Source organism: Trichosurus vulpecula, chromosome 2 (assembly GCF_011100635.1).
Source record: "Trichosurus vulpecula isolate mTriVul1 chromosome 2, mTriVul1.pri, whole genome shotgun sequence".
Classification (NCBI taxonomy): Eukaryota; Metazoa; Chordata; class Mammalia; order Diprotodontia; family Phalangeridae; genus Trichosurus; species Trichosurus vulpecula.
This window is the reverse complement of record NC_050574.1, coordinates 388,685,679-388,704,479: the sequence shown is the minus strand read 5'-3', so window position 1 is coordinate 388,704,479 and position 18,801 is coordinate 388,685,679. Positions and strand designations below refer to the sequence as shown.

General features: G+C 37.5%; 1 protein-coding gene across 4 annotated transcripts in view; it reads left to right on the top strand.

The window, feature by feature from the left end:
* The window catches only part of TMEM131 (transmembrane protein 131), a 274,512-nt gene that overhangs the window by 239,863 nt on the left and 15,848 nt on the right, over positions 1-18,801 (top strand). For all 4 annotated transcript variants that reach the window (XM_036743188.1, XM_036743187.1, XM_036743186.1 and 1 more), the window contains 9 exons: positions 550-688; positions 812-921; positions 1,676-1,742; positions 3,303-3,454; positions 3,757-3,899; positions 4,384-4,570; positions 6,716-6,901; positions 7,539-7,697; positions 8,480-9,045. In XM_036743188.1, coding sequence (XP_036599083.1) covers positions 550-688; positions 812-921; positions 1,676-1,742; positions 3,303-3,454; positions 3,757-3,899; positions 4,384-4,570; positions 6,716-6,901; positions 7,539-7,697; positions 8,480-9,045 — 1,709 coding nt within the window. The remainder of the gene's footprint in view (positions 1-549; positions 689-811; positions 922-1,675; positions 1,743-3,302; positions 3,455-3,756; positions 3,900-4,383; positions 4,571-6,715; positions 6,902-7,538; positions 7,698-8,479; positions 9,046-18,801) is intronic.

Here is an 18,801-nt window from a genome sequence, read left to right as displayed (position 1 = left end):
TCTTCATATGTTGGCCCCTTAACCTAGACAGGCAAGGTTTTATAGGAATTACACTAGCCCTTAACAATTGAAATATATTCAGTTAAAGATTCACAATTCCCCATTGGGATATGTGGAATTTATGGCACACCTCCTTTTTATGCTTTCCAATTTTTTATACTTTACCTAGAATAATTATTAGTACAATTTTATGCTTTGCATTCACTGCGAGCACATTGAAAAAATTTTCAGTTTTATGAGTGCTGTAGTATCTTCGATATTATTTTCAAGATTTATGACTTTTGGACAGATTCAACTTTGAAACAATATAGCAGAATAAAGTGAGACAAGATACAGCAAAACTGTTAGACTGTTAAAATACTAAAAGAGATAAAGTTTAAAACGACATTAAAGCAATAGAAAAGATTAGAAAGTAAAAAAAGCCAGTATTTTCAGGTGAGAGTTAAATTTCCCAAGTGTACAAATTTAGTAAGGTATAATTTCTTCTACTCAGGAAATTCAAGTATTTTGTCCTTACAGTATGTTTCAGACTTTTTTTTTTCTTTTTAGGTTGACCACCATGTTTGAAGTGGATACAGACCTTCAGAAAAATGTAGTATCAAAAATTACCGCAGAACTCTCCTGGCCGTCTATACTTAGTTCACCTCGATTTTTGAGTTTCCCACTTACAAACGTAAATAGCTCTTCCGTAAGTATTCAGACTGTTCAGAGTGACACTGCTTTTGGAGTTAGAGGACTTTGTTACAGAATGTCTACTCCTTCCTGTAATTAGTGGAAATCCCAAGTTTGACCTTATCTTATTTTGTTTTAGGAAGAAAAAATTGTTCTAGAAAACCCAGCAGATGTTCCTGTCCATGTTCAATTTGTTCCCATGGCTTTGTATTCTAATCCCTCAGCCTTTGTAGATAAACTCCTGGAAAGGTAAACATCGTTTAAGTAATTAAGTTCTTTTTTTCTTAGTGAGAGGCAGCGTGACATAGTGGATTAACTTCCCTCCACAAAGCCAGAATTCCACGTCCCAGCTCTGCCACACACTGGCTGTGCCAGGGAACAGTCCCGTAACTTCTCAGGGCGTGGAGCAATTCCCTAAGCTATAAATGGCGGAGGTGCTGGCCTACATCATTAGAGGGAGTTTTCTTACTCAAGAGTTTCCTCTGCCAAGAGAAATCACAGGCCAAAGTCCATGACTCCATCCCTATATGGTAGCATTGGAACTCTTTGAGAAATTTTAGTATTGCATTGAAAGTAAAGGAAGCAGGTCTTGTTTAGAGGGATAAAATTAACTTAAATGCAGGGCAATGTAAAGAACACTTAATTTGTAATGATGTGACCTGGGTTCAGATCTCATCTCTGCTCCTTGCTAGCTTTGTAACTTTAGGCCTCAGTTTCCTATTACTCCCATTGTCCATTTCAGCTCTAAAGATGTGGTCCTATGTTCTACTGGAACTTTTAGGCAGAGGCCAACAAAATTTGATGGAAATGTCTACCTGAATAACCTGTGAAGAAAAATAAGAGGAAGTCTCAAATTTGGCAGTTTTATGCTTTTATTAATCTGCAACATCTGTCCTAGAAATAAAATAGACATGTGAAAGTGTAAACTTGATAAGTAGTTCTTCAGTTGCAGTTGTTTGCCTAATGATGTTTTTTATAAAGTTATGTGTTTTTTTTCTTTTAGGTTTAACTTAAGTAAAATGGCAAATTTAGATTTGAGAACATTAGAATTCCAAGTCTTCAGAAACTGTGTAAGTCTTTAACATTCATAATAAAATTCTAAGAAAATCACAGTATCTTAGGTTGCTACACAACATGTAAGAGAAAAATGTTATTGGCTCTTAAATTTGACTAGATTAAAAATTATTGGTCTTAAAGTGAACTAAAGAAGTTAAGAAACAAGGATAAACTTATAAACTAATGGACAGGAAAGACCAGATAGTAATTACATGGGGGTGGAATGGTAATAATATTTTATGTCATTTTCTTGAAGAAAAATGAAATGTTTGGAGACTTAGGGAAAACAAGTACCATGGGAATTGCTGTTTAGGTGGATCGATTTATATAATATTTAAATTAATTAAAAATCAAAAGTTATATTAGTCTAGTAAAAATATCATCCAAAATTACATTAAGAAAGTTGCTTGTTTCCTTTCAGAAATTCCCCATCTATATATAAAAGTTCATGATCTGTACCTGTTTGATCATTTATGGCTTCATCTGAAAATTTCTAATATTTCTATCATACATTATAGTACATATTTTTATACATACATACATGTATGAATGTATTTCTCTCATATATACACATACACGCATATGTTATCTCTCTAACTTTAATACTTTATCTATCAGAGTCAAAAGATATGTGTTCACAGTTCAGTTCTGCTGTTTGCTGTTTGTGTGTCCTTGGACAGGTGGTTTAACCTTTTGTTTCTCAGTTTCATTATATATAAAAATGAAGAGTTGGGACTCAGTGACACCTAAGGTTCCTTACAGCTATAATCTATAATCCCTGGAAGTAGGGTTCCATTGAAGTTGATAGTGTTTACCAATTAAACTAGAAAACAATATCCTCTTAATGTGTCTGTGTGCTGTTTTGTTGTGACATACTAATAGGATATAATTACTATGTAAGCAATGTGTAATATTAATTATATTGATAGTGGTGATATTAATAATAGCTAACATGTAAACATTTACATAGCACTTTGATGAGCAGGATTCCTCCCAGCTCTAGAGTTGTGTAATGTTAAGTGAAGGAGGCTCTTTTGGCTCTGTTTGGGGAAAAAGATGTCAGATCTACTGAAATAGAGTATTTATGAAATAATAATAAAGCTAATATTTGTATAGTGTTTTAATGTTTACAAAGCAGTTTACATGTGCTATCTCAGTTGTTCTTCACAACAACCCTGCAAAGTAGGTGTTATTATGATCCCCAATTCAGAATTGAAGAAAGTGACAAAGAGGCTTAAGTGACTTACTTAGAGTCACACAGCTAGTTAGGGTCTGAGGCAGTAGTTGAGCTCGGATCTTGCTGACTCCAAGTCTGGCACTTCAGCCACTGTGTTGCCTAGCTGCTATTGAATATTTTAGACAGAATCCATTTGGGTCTAAATATGTAGAAGTTTAGATGTTCGATATAAAATGCCCCACCTTCCCTTGTTGGCTACACAGCATCTGCAAGTATATATAGTGACAAAATAAGTCTTCAGTTGCCAAGAATTAAATATATTAAGCTGTGTTATAAAACTGATTTTTTTAACCTATTGAATCTATGTTAAAACTGTTTCCTTACTGATCGATTAAAGGTTCACCCATTGCAAAGTACGACTGGATTTTCTGAAGGACTGTCTCGACATTCAGTTTTAAATATAATTTTAAAACCTGGAGAAAAGAAATCTGTCAAAGTAAAATTTACACCAATTTTCAACAAAACCGTTGCTTCATTAATCATAATCAGGTATGTCTCTGTGAGTGAGGGTTAAATGAATTTTGCAATACACATATAGAAGCCTTAAATAATTTGTTTCAGAAATGAGATTAAGTCAAAAAAATTCAAAAGGCCTCCCAAGATAGATCTACAATGTGATTAAAATATTTTTCTAAGATACACACTTAATAATACCATGCTGTTTTTATTAAGAAGGTAGTAGATTCATAAATTATGAGTTTGGCATGTTTCTATTTCAGAATACTGATTTGTGGAATCATAGGTCAAAACAATTGTAATTTAAAAGGTACATAACTTTTGTTCTTATATAGAAATAATTTAACTGTGGTGGATGCTCTAATGGTACAAGGACAAGGAACAACTGAAAACATGAGGATTGCGGGCAAGCCTCCAGGTCCAGGAAGTTCCTTACGGTTTAAAATCACAGAAGCATTATTGAAAGATTGTTCAGTTAGTGAGTATTCCATAAAATTCCAAATGCACATAGATTGAAACTTAGTACCTAGTCATGTACTCTGGTATGTTTGTATATTTTTATATGAATCTCAACTTGAGATGTAAAAGTAAATACCTGATTTGTTTCCTAGACTAAAAGAATTCTTTGGATTTGGTCTAGAAGTAGCCATTGAAATTAAGCTTAAATATAAATTGAGTTACGCTATGACAAAAATTTCTTCTGTTTCAAATTTTGCTTTTATACCTGAATTATTTTTGGACTGAAGAATTATTTCTAAGAGAAATTTGATGGTTTTGCTGTTATTTAAAATTTCTCTAAGAAATACCTCAGTGTGAAAATAATCATTTCATTTTATAGTATTATTATACTTTAAACCTTAAAATAGATGAGAAAATCATTTGCTAAATGTTGTTAAAAATCCAAATCATGAAGAGACAAGAATTCTTCTAAGTCCTGATTATTTTTGTCTTGTTTTGTTTAGAGATGAAATTAAAAGAACCAAATTTCACACTGAAGAGAACATTCAAAGTTGAGAATACTGGACAACTTCAAGTTAATGTAAAGTCCATTGAAATCAGTGGCTATGCATGTGAAGGATATGGATTTAAGGTTGTCAATTGTCAAGAGTTTGTACTAGGTGCCAATGCCTCTAAAGACATTGTTATATTGTAAGTAATTTCTGATTAAATTTAAAAGAAGCATTTTCTCATGAGTTCTTCTGCTGAAGTCTTGAAATGTCCCGTAAATGTTTTTACAGTTCATCATTGTATTATAATTAACAATAGGTTTTCACTGCTTGTGCATAGAATTTGCATCACATACAGGATCATTGATTTTTCCATTAAGCACAGTAGTAATGTGTGGTATTTTTTTCAGCTGATTGAATCTCTCTTCTGGTTGATTGTTTAAGGGTTGCCTTATCTCTTAATAGAGAAGGTTAACTTACAACTAGCTATGTAGAAAGACTTTTGTTAAGTATGACTTTTAGTGCCTGAGTTTAATAGCCATTTGTAGCATCAACAGTCATTTATTGAGTGTGTACTACATGCAAGAAAAACACTGTACTAGGAGGTGATGATACGAAGAGTTGTATTAGACATGGTTCCAGCCCTTGAGAATATAGAGTCTAATTGTGGAGCTAGGGTGTTAAATAAAAAGATAAATAATGAAAGGTAGCTTATAATAAATGTCACATTGTAGTAAAAACAATAAATACAGTCGATCCTCAACATTCATGCATTTAACTTTTGTGACTTTGAGCATTCATATGATTTTATTAGCAACCTCATTTCTACATTCACATTGGCAATCACATGAATTCACAGCTGTGTGCAGTAGAGAAAAAAATGAGAGGCGTAATACACACAAGTTTGTGGAGCTGCTGATATCCTACTAGGCATTTCACTGGTTTTGTTCACCCTACCATTGTAGAGTAAAGAGCTCCCTGTGCGTTCAGAGTGACAGAGGTGATGTCAAGACCTTGCCAGTCTAGCATTTTCTGACAGCAGTGACTAAAGTCCCAGCAACCTCCCCGCTGGTTTTCAAAGGGCAGCCAATACTATACTCATGCAAATCTCTCTATATCAGAATAATATTGTCTGAAATCATTGTTTTTATTTTTTTTAATTGAAATATTAGTACAAAAGGTCACAGAATTCTAGGGAATCACTAGCAAGAAAAATGTTTCACATGTTAACAGTTTTATTCTGTGTACTGCATTTTATGGAATATTTTATGGTTACTGTGTTAGGAAAAGTGAATATCATTAGAATTAATGTTTTGTTATAAAGAACTGTATGCATAAAAGTGTATTTTCAGCAATCCGTAATGCAAAATTACAGTTTTTGGTCATCATGGGAACCTAACCTCCTATTTCCCAGATTTTCAGCATTATCAGCATTCACATTTTTCACTTTCACACCATCTTTTAGGAATGTTACCCTTGTGAAAGTTGAGGATTGACTGTACTACAAGAATTCAAAAAAGGATTCAAATTGAAAAAATCATTTGAACATCATCTTGAAAGAAGGATATAATCAGGGGTGGGGAACCTGTGGTTTCAAGGCCACATGTGGCCCTCTAGGTCCTCCTGTGGGGCCTTTGATTGAATCCAAACTTCATAGAACAAATTCTCTTAAAAAGGCTGCACTTGAGGACCTGAAGGGCCATGTGCAGCATTAAGGCAGCAGGTCCCTGTCCTGCCCCCCCCGACCCCACGCTTCCCACAGGTAGGGCTAAACAAAAGTGCATTCTGGCAAAAGGAAGTAACATGAACGGAACAATAAAGACAGAACTGTGTATGGCATGTTCGATGAGTAGATCTGTTTATGCAGATTGGAGAGCTAATTTCAGGGACCTAAGGTTTGGAGAGAAAAATTTTAACCAGTTTACATAGGGCCTGTGATAGCCAGGTAAGGAACTAGGACTTTATTCTCTAAATAGTAGAGAACCAGTGGAGTTTTTGAATGAGAGAATTTTATCTACAGAACAGTGTTTCAGGGAGATTGATTTGGCATGAGTATAAATATAGAATGGATTAGAGGCCCAAGATAAGACAGATAGTTAAGAAATGATCACAGTAGGTCCAGCTTGAGACACTGAGATTCTATACTACAGAAAAAAAAGACCTAGATATCTTTGTCTGGATTCATTACTGTGGTGGACCCTGACAATGCTCTAACTTTGATTACATCTCCCCAAACTTACAGAGTATGTTCCTATTAAAAGATCATTATGAGATTAGTTTAGGATTTTAACTGTTACATGATATCATTTAAAATACATTAATCCTTACTGCCATCATTCTCTTTTAGGTTTACACCTGATTTCACTGCCTCCAGGGTCATTCGTGAACTGAAGTTCATAACGGCTTGTGGCTCCGAATTTACTTTTATATTGAATGCATCCCTTCCATATCATATGTTAGCAACATGTGCAGAAGCCTTGCCCAGACCCAACTGGGAATTGGCATTGTACATAATCATCTCAGGAATAATGAGGTATTATACCATATGTTTTTTGCAATAGATTGGATTTAATGATCATGGGGGCATATTCAGTAACCAAAAGGAATTTTTCCCACCATCAATTGTCATACATCTTTGATAATTAAGCATAGTTTTGTCTATGAAAAAGACATTATCAGTTCAAGCCCATTAGTTGAAATTGCTAAAATGATTTATGTATAATGATTTTGAAAAAAAAATAGTTAAAACCAAAAAACATCCCCTGTAACTATCCTATTTTATTTTTCTTTTCCAGAATCTTTTATTGATAGAGATAAGTTGGGTTGCTAAATTGATTAGTTAATTTTGTATAAAAGACAAGCAGAGGAAGGTCAAAAGTTTCTTCTTGGCAAAAATAAATCAGTCTTGTGGAAAGGTCACCCTTAAGGTGAACATTTATCAGAATTCCATTTAATCCAACACTGTAAAATAGATATGTGCTTCCAATCTTTAATCCATAAATTTTTTGCATATTTTTCATCTTGCTAAGCAAAGACTGATAGAGGCAACATTTTTTGGTGCTATATAATTGATTTACCACCAGGTTATTATGCTGTTGTTTGTTGTACTCTTAAATTTCTGCATTCTGATATTGACAATATTGATTCTCCAAATTTTTGGTCCCCTGCAGTGTACTCTTTCTCTTGGTAATTGGAACAGCCTACTTAGAAGCTCAAGGAATTTGGGAGCCATTTCGAAGACGTCTGTCATTTGAGGCTTCAAACCCTCCCTTTGATATGGGAAGACCGTTTGATCTCAGGAGAATTGTTGGTATTTCATCTGAAGGAAAGTAAGTTCATAGCAACAATAAATCCTGTCTGCAGGAATGTTTATAAAACCTTATCAAATAAGATAATATTTGTAAAGAGCTTAGCATGTTTCCTGGAACATAGTAGGTACTATATAGCAGTGTTAATTATTATGTTGTTGTTGTGCACAGAAAAAACAACCAACTTAATTCTGATTATTAAATTGTTTTTTACTGTGGCATTGAGCTGCAAAACACCCATCCCAGAGACAATATTTTTATAATGTTGGCAAACGTTTTGGGAGCCAGTAACTGACAGTTCACAAATATTTAGGTAGATAGAACATTTTGTTATTTTAGAGATTACCTTTATTTCCATTAGTGTTTTCCTAGAGTATTTTATGTTTGTGATGAATTGACTACATTCAGTAGTGTACATTAAAAGTATGCTAATACGAAAATGTTTTGCATGTCTTCCCATATGTAATTGATATGTTGCTTGACTTCTCACTGGAAGGGAGAGGGGCTGAAGGGAAGGAGAGAATTTGGAACTCAGAATTTTAAAAAAAATAGAATATTAAAAATAAATAATAAAATTTTTAGAGGAGGAAAAAATATAGTGTGTATGAATTTTATGTGGATGTGAAATGTTGATTCACCAACTGTTAGACTCCATTCAGTGACCTCTTTCTCCTGGTAAATAATGCTGTGCCTCATTCGTCAGAGAAGAACTCTTTGAGCCCTTAATTCCTTAATGTAGTTCTAATTGAAGTAGGAGTACATTTTTAATCCATGTATTCTGATAATAATTGGTCATTTTTCAGCTTGAACAGTCTTGGATCTGACACCAATCACAGTTCCGGTAGAGGAATCTATGGAACAGGAGGTTCCTCATCCAGATCCAGTTCAGGAAATCATAAGCACTGCAATCCATCGGTTCATCTGCACAGCAGTAGAAACTCAGCTGATGTTGAAAATTACAAATCTAAAAACAATTCAAACATTACCAGCAGGACTTCTACACAGTCTGCTAACAGAACAGGTACCCTAGTCTTGGATTCAAATACAGTAACACAGAGTCATACAGCAGGCAGAAGGTCCAAAGGAGCAAAGCAGAACCAGCACCACAGTCAGGTCCTGCTGGAGCAGCACTCCCCACCTCCACCAACAGTGCCTCAGCAACTGGAGCATCATCCCGAAAGCTCCATGCCCCCTCCACCACTTGCTCACCCTTCCCACCCAGAGTGTGCCAGCAATTTAAGACACAGCTCAGAAGATTCAGATATCACCAGTCTTATAGAAGCCATGGACAAAGATTTTGATCACACTGAATCCCCTTCATTAGATGTGTTTCCAGACCAACCTCCATCTCCAATGTCAAAAAACAAAGGTAATTGGACTCCTTTTCTTTGGTGCTAAAAAGTTAAGAAACTGTCATCCCTATAATTATGGTAATAGGGTAAATTTGTCAGTTGATATCCCTCCATAAGCATGAGTTTTAAAAATAAGATACAGACTTTTCAGAATATAGTCACAAAAGCCATTTTCCCCAACAATTTCAGCAGTTTAAGATTGCTTATTAAAGCAGAAATTTATTGTTCCTATACTGCTTCGTACTTTAGCATCATATAAAGATTATATCTTAGCATCAGGAAAGGTTAGGCATTTCTTATTTAGTGGGTGTGTGTTCACTGTTTAGGGAGCTTGGGTGTCATGAATAATTCAAATCCCACCCCTGACCTTCACTAGCTATGTCATCTTGGGCAAGTTACTTAACTCTCCTGATCTCCAGGCCACTTGTGTACTATGTAATAGATGGGTGGCTTTGGTGAAGGCTAACAATCCCAGAAGCTTCCCATTATTCCCCTGTGTTTAGTGTTATCAATGCTGAATACTAAAGTGATACATTCCACATCTTCACTTGAGAGGACTGAGTCTTTCTATTGTCCTTTACTCTTGAATCAAAGGTCTGGGTAACTCCTGGTTTTCAAGAGCGAGGTGTGAAAAAAGCTACAAATGGCCATTAGTTGTACTTTTTTTTTTTTTAATTGATCTCTGTAGCAAAAGCATGGTATAATGGCTAGAGCATTGCTTTTGCATCAGGCAGCCTGGGCTCAGTTCCCATCTCCAGCATGACTTTTGTAACTTTGAACAACATTTTTAGCCTTCCTTCCTTCTGGGGCTTGGTTCCCTCATCTGTTGAATGACTGGTAGAACTATATGGCCTTTGAGGTCTTCTAACTCTAGATCTGTGGCTCTATGATCCTTCTAAAGCAAACAGATAGAATTATGTCAATTCCTCTTGGAAATTCACTGCATTTGATTTTGTAATTTAATTGTTTCAAAGTATTTATTTTAATAGCAACTTAAGGCCATAAAACCATTTTTTCATAAATTATAATTTTTTGAGTTTATTTTAGCAGATAATTTTATTATTATTTTAAAATTAAAGAATAGGAATGTTACTTTCGTCTATTTTTACTTAGGTTGTGCTACAAATGAGTCTTAGTCTTTTCTTTTTATGTTTTAGCATGGCAAACATTTATCATTACCTTCTGTCCTAGAGATAATTTGACAGTGACATGAATTATTTTCTTAAAAAAAAAAAAATCATGTGAAGACCTAAAACTCACAACCTGGCTACATCTCTCTTTTTACAATCCCCATGAGTCAGGGGTTCTTGACTTTTTTTGTTCCATGGACCCCTTCTCATAATAAGTTTTTTATAAAAATTCATAATTGAAGGAAATGCTAAGTTTTATTTAGAGGTTAGTTAAAATAAAGTTGTCATTTTCACAGACCTCTTGAAATCTGTCCATGTCCTGAGGCTCTCTGGACTCCAAGTTAAGAATCCCAGTCCTAAGTTACACTTTTAATAAATTTATCTCTTTGTATAGAGATTCACAAAAGTTATTTGTGATGATAAAAAGTTTTAGGTAGTAAAAGTAGATGAATACTTGTAAACTTAAAGAAAACATGAATTTTGAGTTTGAGACTAATCTAAGGGGATAATAGGTTAGGTCCTCTAGAACTTTAATCATGGAACATGTTTCTACACATTGTATTAATGATTCTTAAATCCAAGGAAGAGAAGAGGTAATTGTGGTTTTGTAACAAACAGTCATTCCAATATGTTGTCCATTCATTTCGACTGTTTGAAAATGAAGGGGAAAATAGGTCTCTTTTTAACTGTTTTTAACTGTTGAATAATAATCATTAAGCTTCATATTGATGCCTGGTAGTATTGAATGGCCGGGTGGTATAGCAATTCTGTGATGCCTTTTGAGTAAACTATGTCTCAGTGGAGTCAGGAGTTAAGATCTTTACAGTTTAAATATCATGTTCACAGCTCATATGAGACGTTAAAAACTTGACTCTTTTCTTTGCAGTGTTTATGAAACAATGATACTTCTCTCTTACAGAAGAAGAAGCATGGAGCCATTAACTTTTTCTCATTGTCATAACAGTGCTCAGGCATATCCCTGACTGACTTCTCCTTTCCTCAGCCTGCCTCTTGACCCTCTCTGCCTTTTTCCCTGAAGCTCAGGGTAGGATGCCTTCTCAGCAGCTATTTTCTAATGGTCTGTACTTGTTCCTCTCCACCAATCAGTGGACTGACTCTTTTCTGACAAAATAGAGAGGGAGCCACCATTTGGAAGGATTTTATCCTAGCATAGCATTACTAGGATAATATATTAAACCATGATACTGTGAAGTTATAGGAATAATATATATACTTACGTGTATGCATGATCAGTCTAGTCATGGATTGAACTCAATCGTGTGGATTACATCAGTATTCCTAAGCCATGTAGTATAGACATATGGGGGAAGGGTCGCTGGGCTTGGAAACCTACATTCCGAAATAGTCTTTGGCTCTTAGTAGTTGTGTTTCCATGACAAGTTACTTAAACTCTTCTCTGAGCCTGTTTTTTCATCTATACAATGGAGATTATAATATTTGCACTACCTACCTCATAGCATTGTGAAGAAAGAGCTCTTTAATCCTGAGCATGTCATGTTTATCAATCATAAGACTGCCTTTAGACACTGTGTCTTTGTATTAATTAGTGTATTAATTAATTAATTACTAATTAATTAGTATTAATTAGTCTTAGTATTAATTAGGTGCCAACTTATCTAGGCAATGACTACTAGTAATGATTGATTTTCTGAGATAAGATATTTTTATTACTAAAGTGTAAAGTTCTTCTAAGATTCAGACCTCTATAAGTTTTACTTTAACTGTGATCTGAAATATATCAATGAAGTCAAGGACCTGTGACTTTGTTAGTGTGAGAACTCCATCTGGAACACATTTGTGATAATCAATCTGTAACTTGTAGCCTTAGACAGTTACCTGAAGCCAACAGAGGTTAAGTGACTTAGCCATGACTAGACATCTAAGAGGTTTGATTGAAATTACGATATGCCTGATTCCAAGTCTAAAGTTCCTGCTCAATTCAGCTTTACTAGTTTCAGTTAATGAAATTTTCAGTTGACTCATTTTCAGATCAGCCATCAGTCAGTGAGTATTTATTAAGTACCAGCCTTGGGCAAAGCGCTGCGCTAGAGATATAAGTACAAAGAATGAGAACTTTCCTACCTGTGATGAGTTCACATTCATTTGGGAAAATAGCAATGTTAAAAATATATACAGCATAAAAAGGAAGTTAATAAGTACAAATACATACAAAGAACATTAGTATTTGGAGAGATCAGAAAAATCTTCATGCCCAATGTGATGCCTGAGCTACATTTTACAGGAAGAGAGGGACTGTGAGGTCACATGCATTCCACATATGGGAAGGAGAGTGAGATGGCCAGTGCAAAGACACGAAAACCACCAGAGATGGAGCCACGGTCATCATCCAGCAAGTCTCGAAAGACAGGGTAGGGCCTAGCTGTACCCGGCCTTAAAAGCTCCACAGTACAGTTTATCTTAGAGACAATAGGAAGCTTCTGGAGTCAGTTGTCTCAGGGAGTCACGTGTTCACTTCTGAGCTTAAGGGCAATTACTTTGACAACATTATGAAGGTAGAGAGAGACTTAAGGCGAGGATACCAGTTTGGTTGCTGTTCTAATACTCTAGTGGAGGGGTGATGAGGGCTTCAACTATCATAGTTGTGTGAGTGGAGAGAAAGGGTTGGATGAAAGAGATGTGGTGAAGGAGGATATGGCAAGACTTGACCACCGATTGGATTTATAGGGTAAGAGAGACTGAAGAGTTCAGGATAAATAGTAAATTATAAACCTGGGACACTGGAAGGGTGGTGGTGCCTTCAACAGAAATAAGGAAGTTTGGAAAAGGCGAGAGTTTGGGGCGGGGAGGTGGGGAGGTAAATAATGAGTTTAAGACTTCTCCAGCATATCCACTTTGAAATGTCCAGTAGGCAGTTTGGTGATCTGGGTCTGAAGCTCAGGGGAGAGACTGGAACGAAACATATAGAGATGGCAGTTATGGCAGATGGCAGTTATGGCAGAGATGGCTGATAAGTTCACTAAGAGAAAGAGTATAAAGTGAGGAGATGAGTCAGGCCCAGCTAATGTTGCCTTTTTGCAGTGTGGCTCTTGTACTTCTCTGGTTCCTAACTGAGATTCTTGTACAAGTAGCTAAATGCTTGAATACACTCCCAACAAGTCCGCACCTTCAGGGGTAGGGAACCTGCAGCCTTGAAGCCACATGTGGCCCTCTAGGTCCTCAAGTACAGCCCTTTGACTGAATCCAAACTTGACAGTACAAATCCTTAAGGGGATCCTTAATCCCCTTAAGGCCTCAGGTTCCCCACCTCCTCCTAGGTATCTCTGTCTACATTCTCCAGTCAAGCAAGTCTCTACAGATGGACCACCCATCCATCCTGCAAGGGGCCTTTTACCAGTGGAGCCAAGAGTTTATCCTGAGTCTCTCGCTCACTATGTGACCTGCCAGCCCTCTTTTCCTGCCCATCATCTGTCTAATGATGTATTTCTTACCACTTCGAATATAGTCCTTCACTACTTTGTTGTAACCAGTTTCTACATTGCCCTGCAACTTTAATTCTTCAGAAACTATTTTATTCCGTGACTTGCAGCCATATCATATCATCTCTCTCAAAGAATATTTATGTGGAAAGATAAGCTTTTGTCATTAAAAACATTTTATAATTTCCCAAATGTAATCTAACCTACCTCATTCCTTTTCAGTTTGGGGCCCAGTTCATTGTCTACCCACAGTGACTGCCCAGCATATAGTCTATGTGCTAATAGATCACGTTAGTCAAAAAACATGTAAGTTCCCACTATGTGTACTAAGCACTGGGAATAGAAAAAGAGGCAAAAGGCAGTCCCTGCCCTCAAGAAGCTTACAGTCTAAAGGAGGAAAAAGCATGCAAACAAATACATACAAACAAGGATTGGAAAAGGCTTCCTGTGGAGATAGAATTTTATTTAGGACTTAAAGGAAGACAGAGAAGTCAGTAGGCAAAGATGAGGAGGAAAGAGTATTCCAGACACGTAGGATAGTCAGAAAAAATGCCCAGAGCCAAGACGTGGAGTGTCTTGTTTATGGATCAGCAAGGCCAGTGTCACTGAATTAAAGAGTACATTGCAGGGAGTGAGATGTAAGAAGACTGGAAAGGTAGGAGAAACCTAGGTCATAATACCAAACAGAGGATTTTGTATTTGATCCTGGAGGTGATACTGGCTACTGGAGTTCATTGTCTAAATAAAGAGGCCAGCCAACCATGGCCCCTGGGCTGGATTTGGACCACAGGCCTTGGTCTGCCAAACCCCGTCTAAACAATAGGCATTCTTTATCCACTGGGTTTCCCCTGTGCAGATAGGCTGACAGCTTTTGAAGGATTGTGGATTATACTTAGTAGGCTCTGTAGTGTCCTAAGTTTGATGCAGTCAGCACAATGGTATTCATTAACAGAGATATCTATAGGACCTTGCCATTTTGGGGGATTTTCTCTTCTTTTTGGACTCTGCTATGCAGGATGTCCTCTGTGACAGTGACAAATACTTTTGGCAAGAATGTCTCCCTGTTATGTGCATTGATTAGTATTAATGATCAGAGAGTTTCCAGAGAAAATCATTTGTGTATAGCTTTAATGTATGTGTGGGAGATAAGTTGTGGGAGAAGAGCCTTTAAGGTGGGATTTTGCTATCCTGAATTAAATGCTTATTTTAATAGTTGGCAGACATTAAACACAATGGAATTTTTTATTCTCTAAGTCTTTTCTCCAGGATACTCTTCCTTTTCTGACTTTTGTGACATTGCTTTCTCCAGGTTCTCCCCCTACCTGTCTGATTACACCCTCACTGTATCTTCATTCATTTCTTGCCCCCTCACTATTAGTGTTCCTCTGAACACTGACCCAGGCTCTATTCTCTGTCCATACCTCTCTTTTGATGTTTTTATCATCTCCCACAGGGTCAGTAGCCATCTTTAACAGATGTCCCCTTCCACTCATATGGCCACCACCCTAGTTTAGGCCCTCATCATCTCTCACATGGATTATTGCAGTAGCCTCCTAATCAGTGCCACCAGCCCTGCCCTCAATTCCGTTCCCTCACCAGCTCGCCCTCCACACAGCTTTCATACTGATCTTCTGCTAAGACAACCTCCTCTACATGCACAAGAGATCCCATTCTGTCCTGTCTTATGCAATAGATTTCCTCCTCTATCTTCTCCATTCTCTCACTTACCTTCATTCTCTTCCTTTCCTACTGTCTGCAAACATGCCCCTGTTTCAGCAAAAACATCTTATTTTATACATTGATACCTGCTAGCTATCACTCCATATCTCTCCTCCCTTTTGTGGCTAATATCCTTGAGAAGGCCATCTATAATAAGGGCCTCTGCTTCCCTTCCTCTCACTCTCTTAAGTGTCTGCAGTCTGGCTTCTGATTTCACCATTTAGCCCAAATGCTCTCTCCAAAATTACTGGCCTTTTCTCAGTCATCATCCTTCTTGACCTCTCAGCAACTTTTAACAGTATCAATTGCCCTCCTCTTCTTAATATTGTCTTCTCTCTAGGTTCTAATAACACTTCTCTCTCCTGGTTCTCCCCCCACCTGACTGCTCCTTCAGTCTCTTTTGCAGTGTCTTCACCCAGTCATCTCCATTAACCATGGCTATCTCCCCAGGTCTCTCTCCTGGGCCCTTTTCTCCTGCTATACTGGTTCACTTGTGATCTCATCCTCTCCCATGGATTAGCAACTCCTTATCTATACCTAACCTCTCTGCTGACCTTGAGTCTTACTCCCTGTATTGGACATCTTCAAGTAGATGCCCCTTAAAACTCAACATTGAAAATTTAACTCATTATTTTTCCTGTCATCCCTATCTTATTCCACACCTCCATATTCTATCAAGAGCACAGCAGTCCTCCCAAGTCACCCAGTTTTGCAACCTAGGTGCCATCCTTGACTCCTCACTCTCCTCTCCCCCCCATTTTATTTCCATAACATCTCTCACATATGTCCCCTCTGTCCCCTGACAGTGTCGCCTCTCTGGTGAAGGCTCCCATCATCTCGTGCCTGATCTATTACAATAGCTTGCTAGTGGGTCTCCCTTCCACAAGACTCCAGTCTATCCTCCACTCAGCTGTCAAAGTAATCTTACCAAAGCAAAGGTTGCAGTGGCTCCCTCCTCCCTGTAGGATCAAAGACAAAATTCTTTGGCATTCAAAGCCCTTCAAAACTTGCTCCCCTACAACTGCTTTTTAACTCTTCTTACACCTTAAACCCTGCTAGGTACTCTGCAGTCCAGTGATCTTGGCCTCCTTGCTGTTCCTTAGACAGGATCCTCCATCTCCTCATTCCAGACATTTTCATTGGCTGTTCTCCATACCAGGAATGCTCTCCCTCCTCATCTCTTGGCTTACAGGGACTATTCTGCACTTTTTTTCTTTATATTTCCAGCTCCTGCCATAGTGGCTTACTATAGTAAGGTTGATAAATATGAACTAAACTGAGCTGAATTTCATTGAAAGGCTATGCTAGAAAAATCACCTCCTTAGTCAACAAACTATACCTGGAAAGACAGCATGCCATAATATACAAAGAGCTGACCTGACCCTGGGTACTAATCGGTGCCCCCAAGCAACATTTCAGAGCAGTAAGTTCTGCATTTGTAGAGGGAGCTTCTTTCTACTAAAGAAATCAGAAATCCAAAACAACAGCAACAGAAGATAAAACCCAAAAAAGCTATAATTGGTTAGTACACCTCCAGACAGAGAACTGAGCACGGATGTCCTCCATAAGTCGAACACCCTCCCTTCTCACCTCCACCTCTAAGAATCCCCTGGCTTCCCTCAAGAATCAAAAGAATGATCACCGTTATCAGGAGTCTCCCCAGCTGCTGGAGCCTTCCCTACACTGTGGCTGTATCCATTTACATGCTGTCTGCACCACAGCATGTAAGCCCCTTGAGGCCCAGAGGCCATTTCTGCCTTTCTCTCTATCCCAGGGCCTAGCACCAACTGCTTAACAAATACTTCCTCGTTGATTTTTTTTTTTTAGATTTTTTTTATTTGATATTTTTTAGTTTTCAGCATTGATTTCCACAAGATTTTGAGTTACAAATTTTCTCTCCATTTCTACCCTTCCCCCCACTCCTAGATGACATATATTCTGATTGCCCCATTCCCTGGTCACCCCTCCCTTCTATTACCCCCACCATCCCTTTTCCCCTTACTTTCTTGTAGGACAAGATAGATTTCTAAGCCCCATTGCCTGTATATCTTATTTTCCCAATGCATGCAAAAACAACCTTTTTTGTTTGTTTTTTAGTTTTGTTTTTTGGAGGGGGGAAGGCAGGGCAATTGGGGTTAAGGGACTTGCCCAAGGTCACACAGCTAGTACATGTGCCAAGTGTCTGAGCCTGGATTTGAACTCAGGTTCTCCTGACTCCAGGGCCAGTGCCCTACTCACTGCGCCACCTAGCTGCCCCAAAAACAACTTTTTTTTTTTTTGAGCATCTGCTCTTAAAATTTTGAGTTCCAAATTCTCTCCCATCCTCCCTCCCCATCCACTCTCCCTAAGAAGGCAAGCAATTCAACACAGGCCACACACGTATCATTATGCAAAACACTCCTATTAATAGTCACGTTGTGAAAGACTAACTATATTTCCCTCCCTCCTATCCTGTTCCCCTTTATTCAGTTTTCTCCTTTGACCCTATCCCTTTTCAAAAGTGTTTGCTTTTGATTACTTCTTCCCTCCCTTCTATTGCCCCCCTTTTTTATCCCCTTCCCCCTACTTTCCTGTGGGGTAAGATACCCAATTGAGTGTGTATGGTATTCCCTCCTCAAGTCAAATCTGTTGAGAGCAAGATTCACTCATTCCCCTCACCTGTTCCCTCTTCCCTTCCAATAGAACTGCTTTTTCTTGCCACTTTTAGGTGAGATAATTTACACCATTCTATCTCTCCCTTTCTCCCTCTCTCAATATATTCCTCTCTCATCCCTTAATTTGATTTTTTTAGATATCATCCCCTCATATTCAACTCACCCTGTGCCCTTTGTCCATATATACATATATATATTCCCTTCAGTTACCCTAATACTGAGGTCTCATGAATTACACACATTATCTTTCCATGTAGGAATGTAGAGAAAACAGTTCCACTTTAGTAAATCCCTTATGATTTGTCTTTCTTGTTTACCTTTTCATGCTTCTCTTGATTCTTGTGTTTGAAAGTCACATTTTCTATTCAGCTCTGGTCTTTTCACTGAGAAATCTTGAAAGTCCTCTATTTTATTGAAAATCCATATTTTGCCTTGGAGCATTATCAGTTTTTCTGGGTAGGTGATTCTTGGTTTTAATCATAGCTCCATTGACCTCCGAAATACCATATTCCAAGCCCTTCAATCCCTTAATATAGAAGCTGCTAGATCTTGTGTTATCCTGATTGCGTTTCCACAGTACTCAAATTGTTTCTTTCTGGCTGCTTGTAGTATTTTCTCCTTGATCTGGGAGCTCTGGAATTTGGTGACAATATTCCTAGGAGTTTTCCTTTTGGGATCTTTTTGAGGAGGCCATCATTGGATTTTTTCAATTTCTATGTTACCCTCTGGCTCTAGAATATCAGGGAAGTTCTCCTTGATAATTTCTTGAAAGATGATATCTAGGCTCTTTTTTTGATCATGGCTTTCAGGTA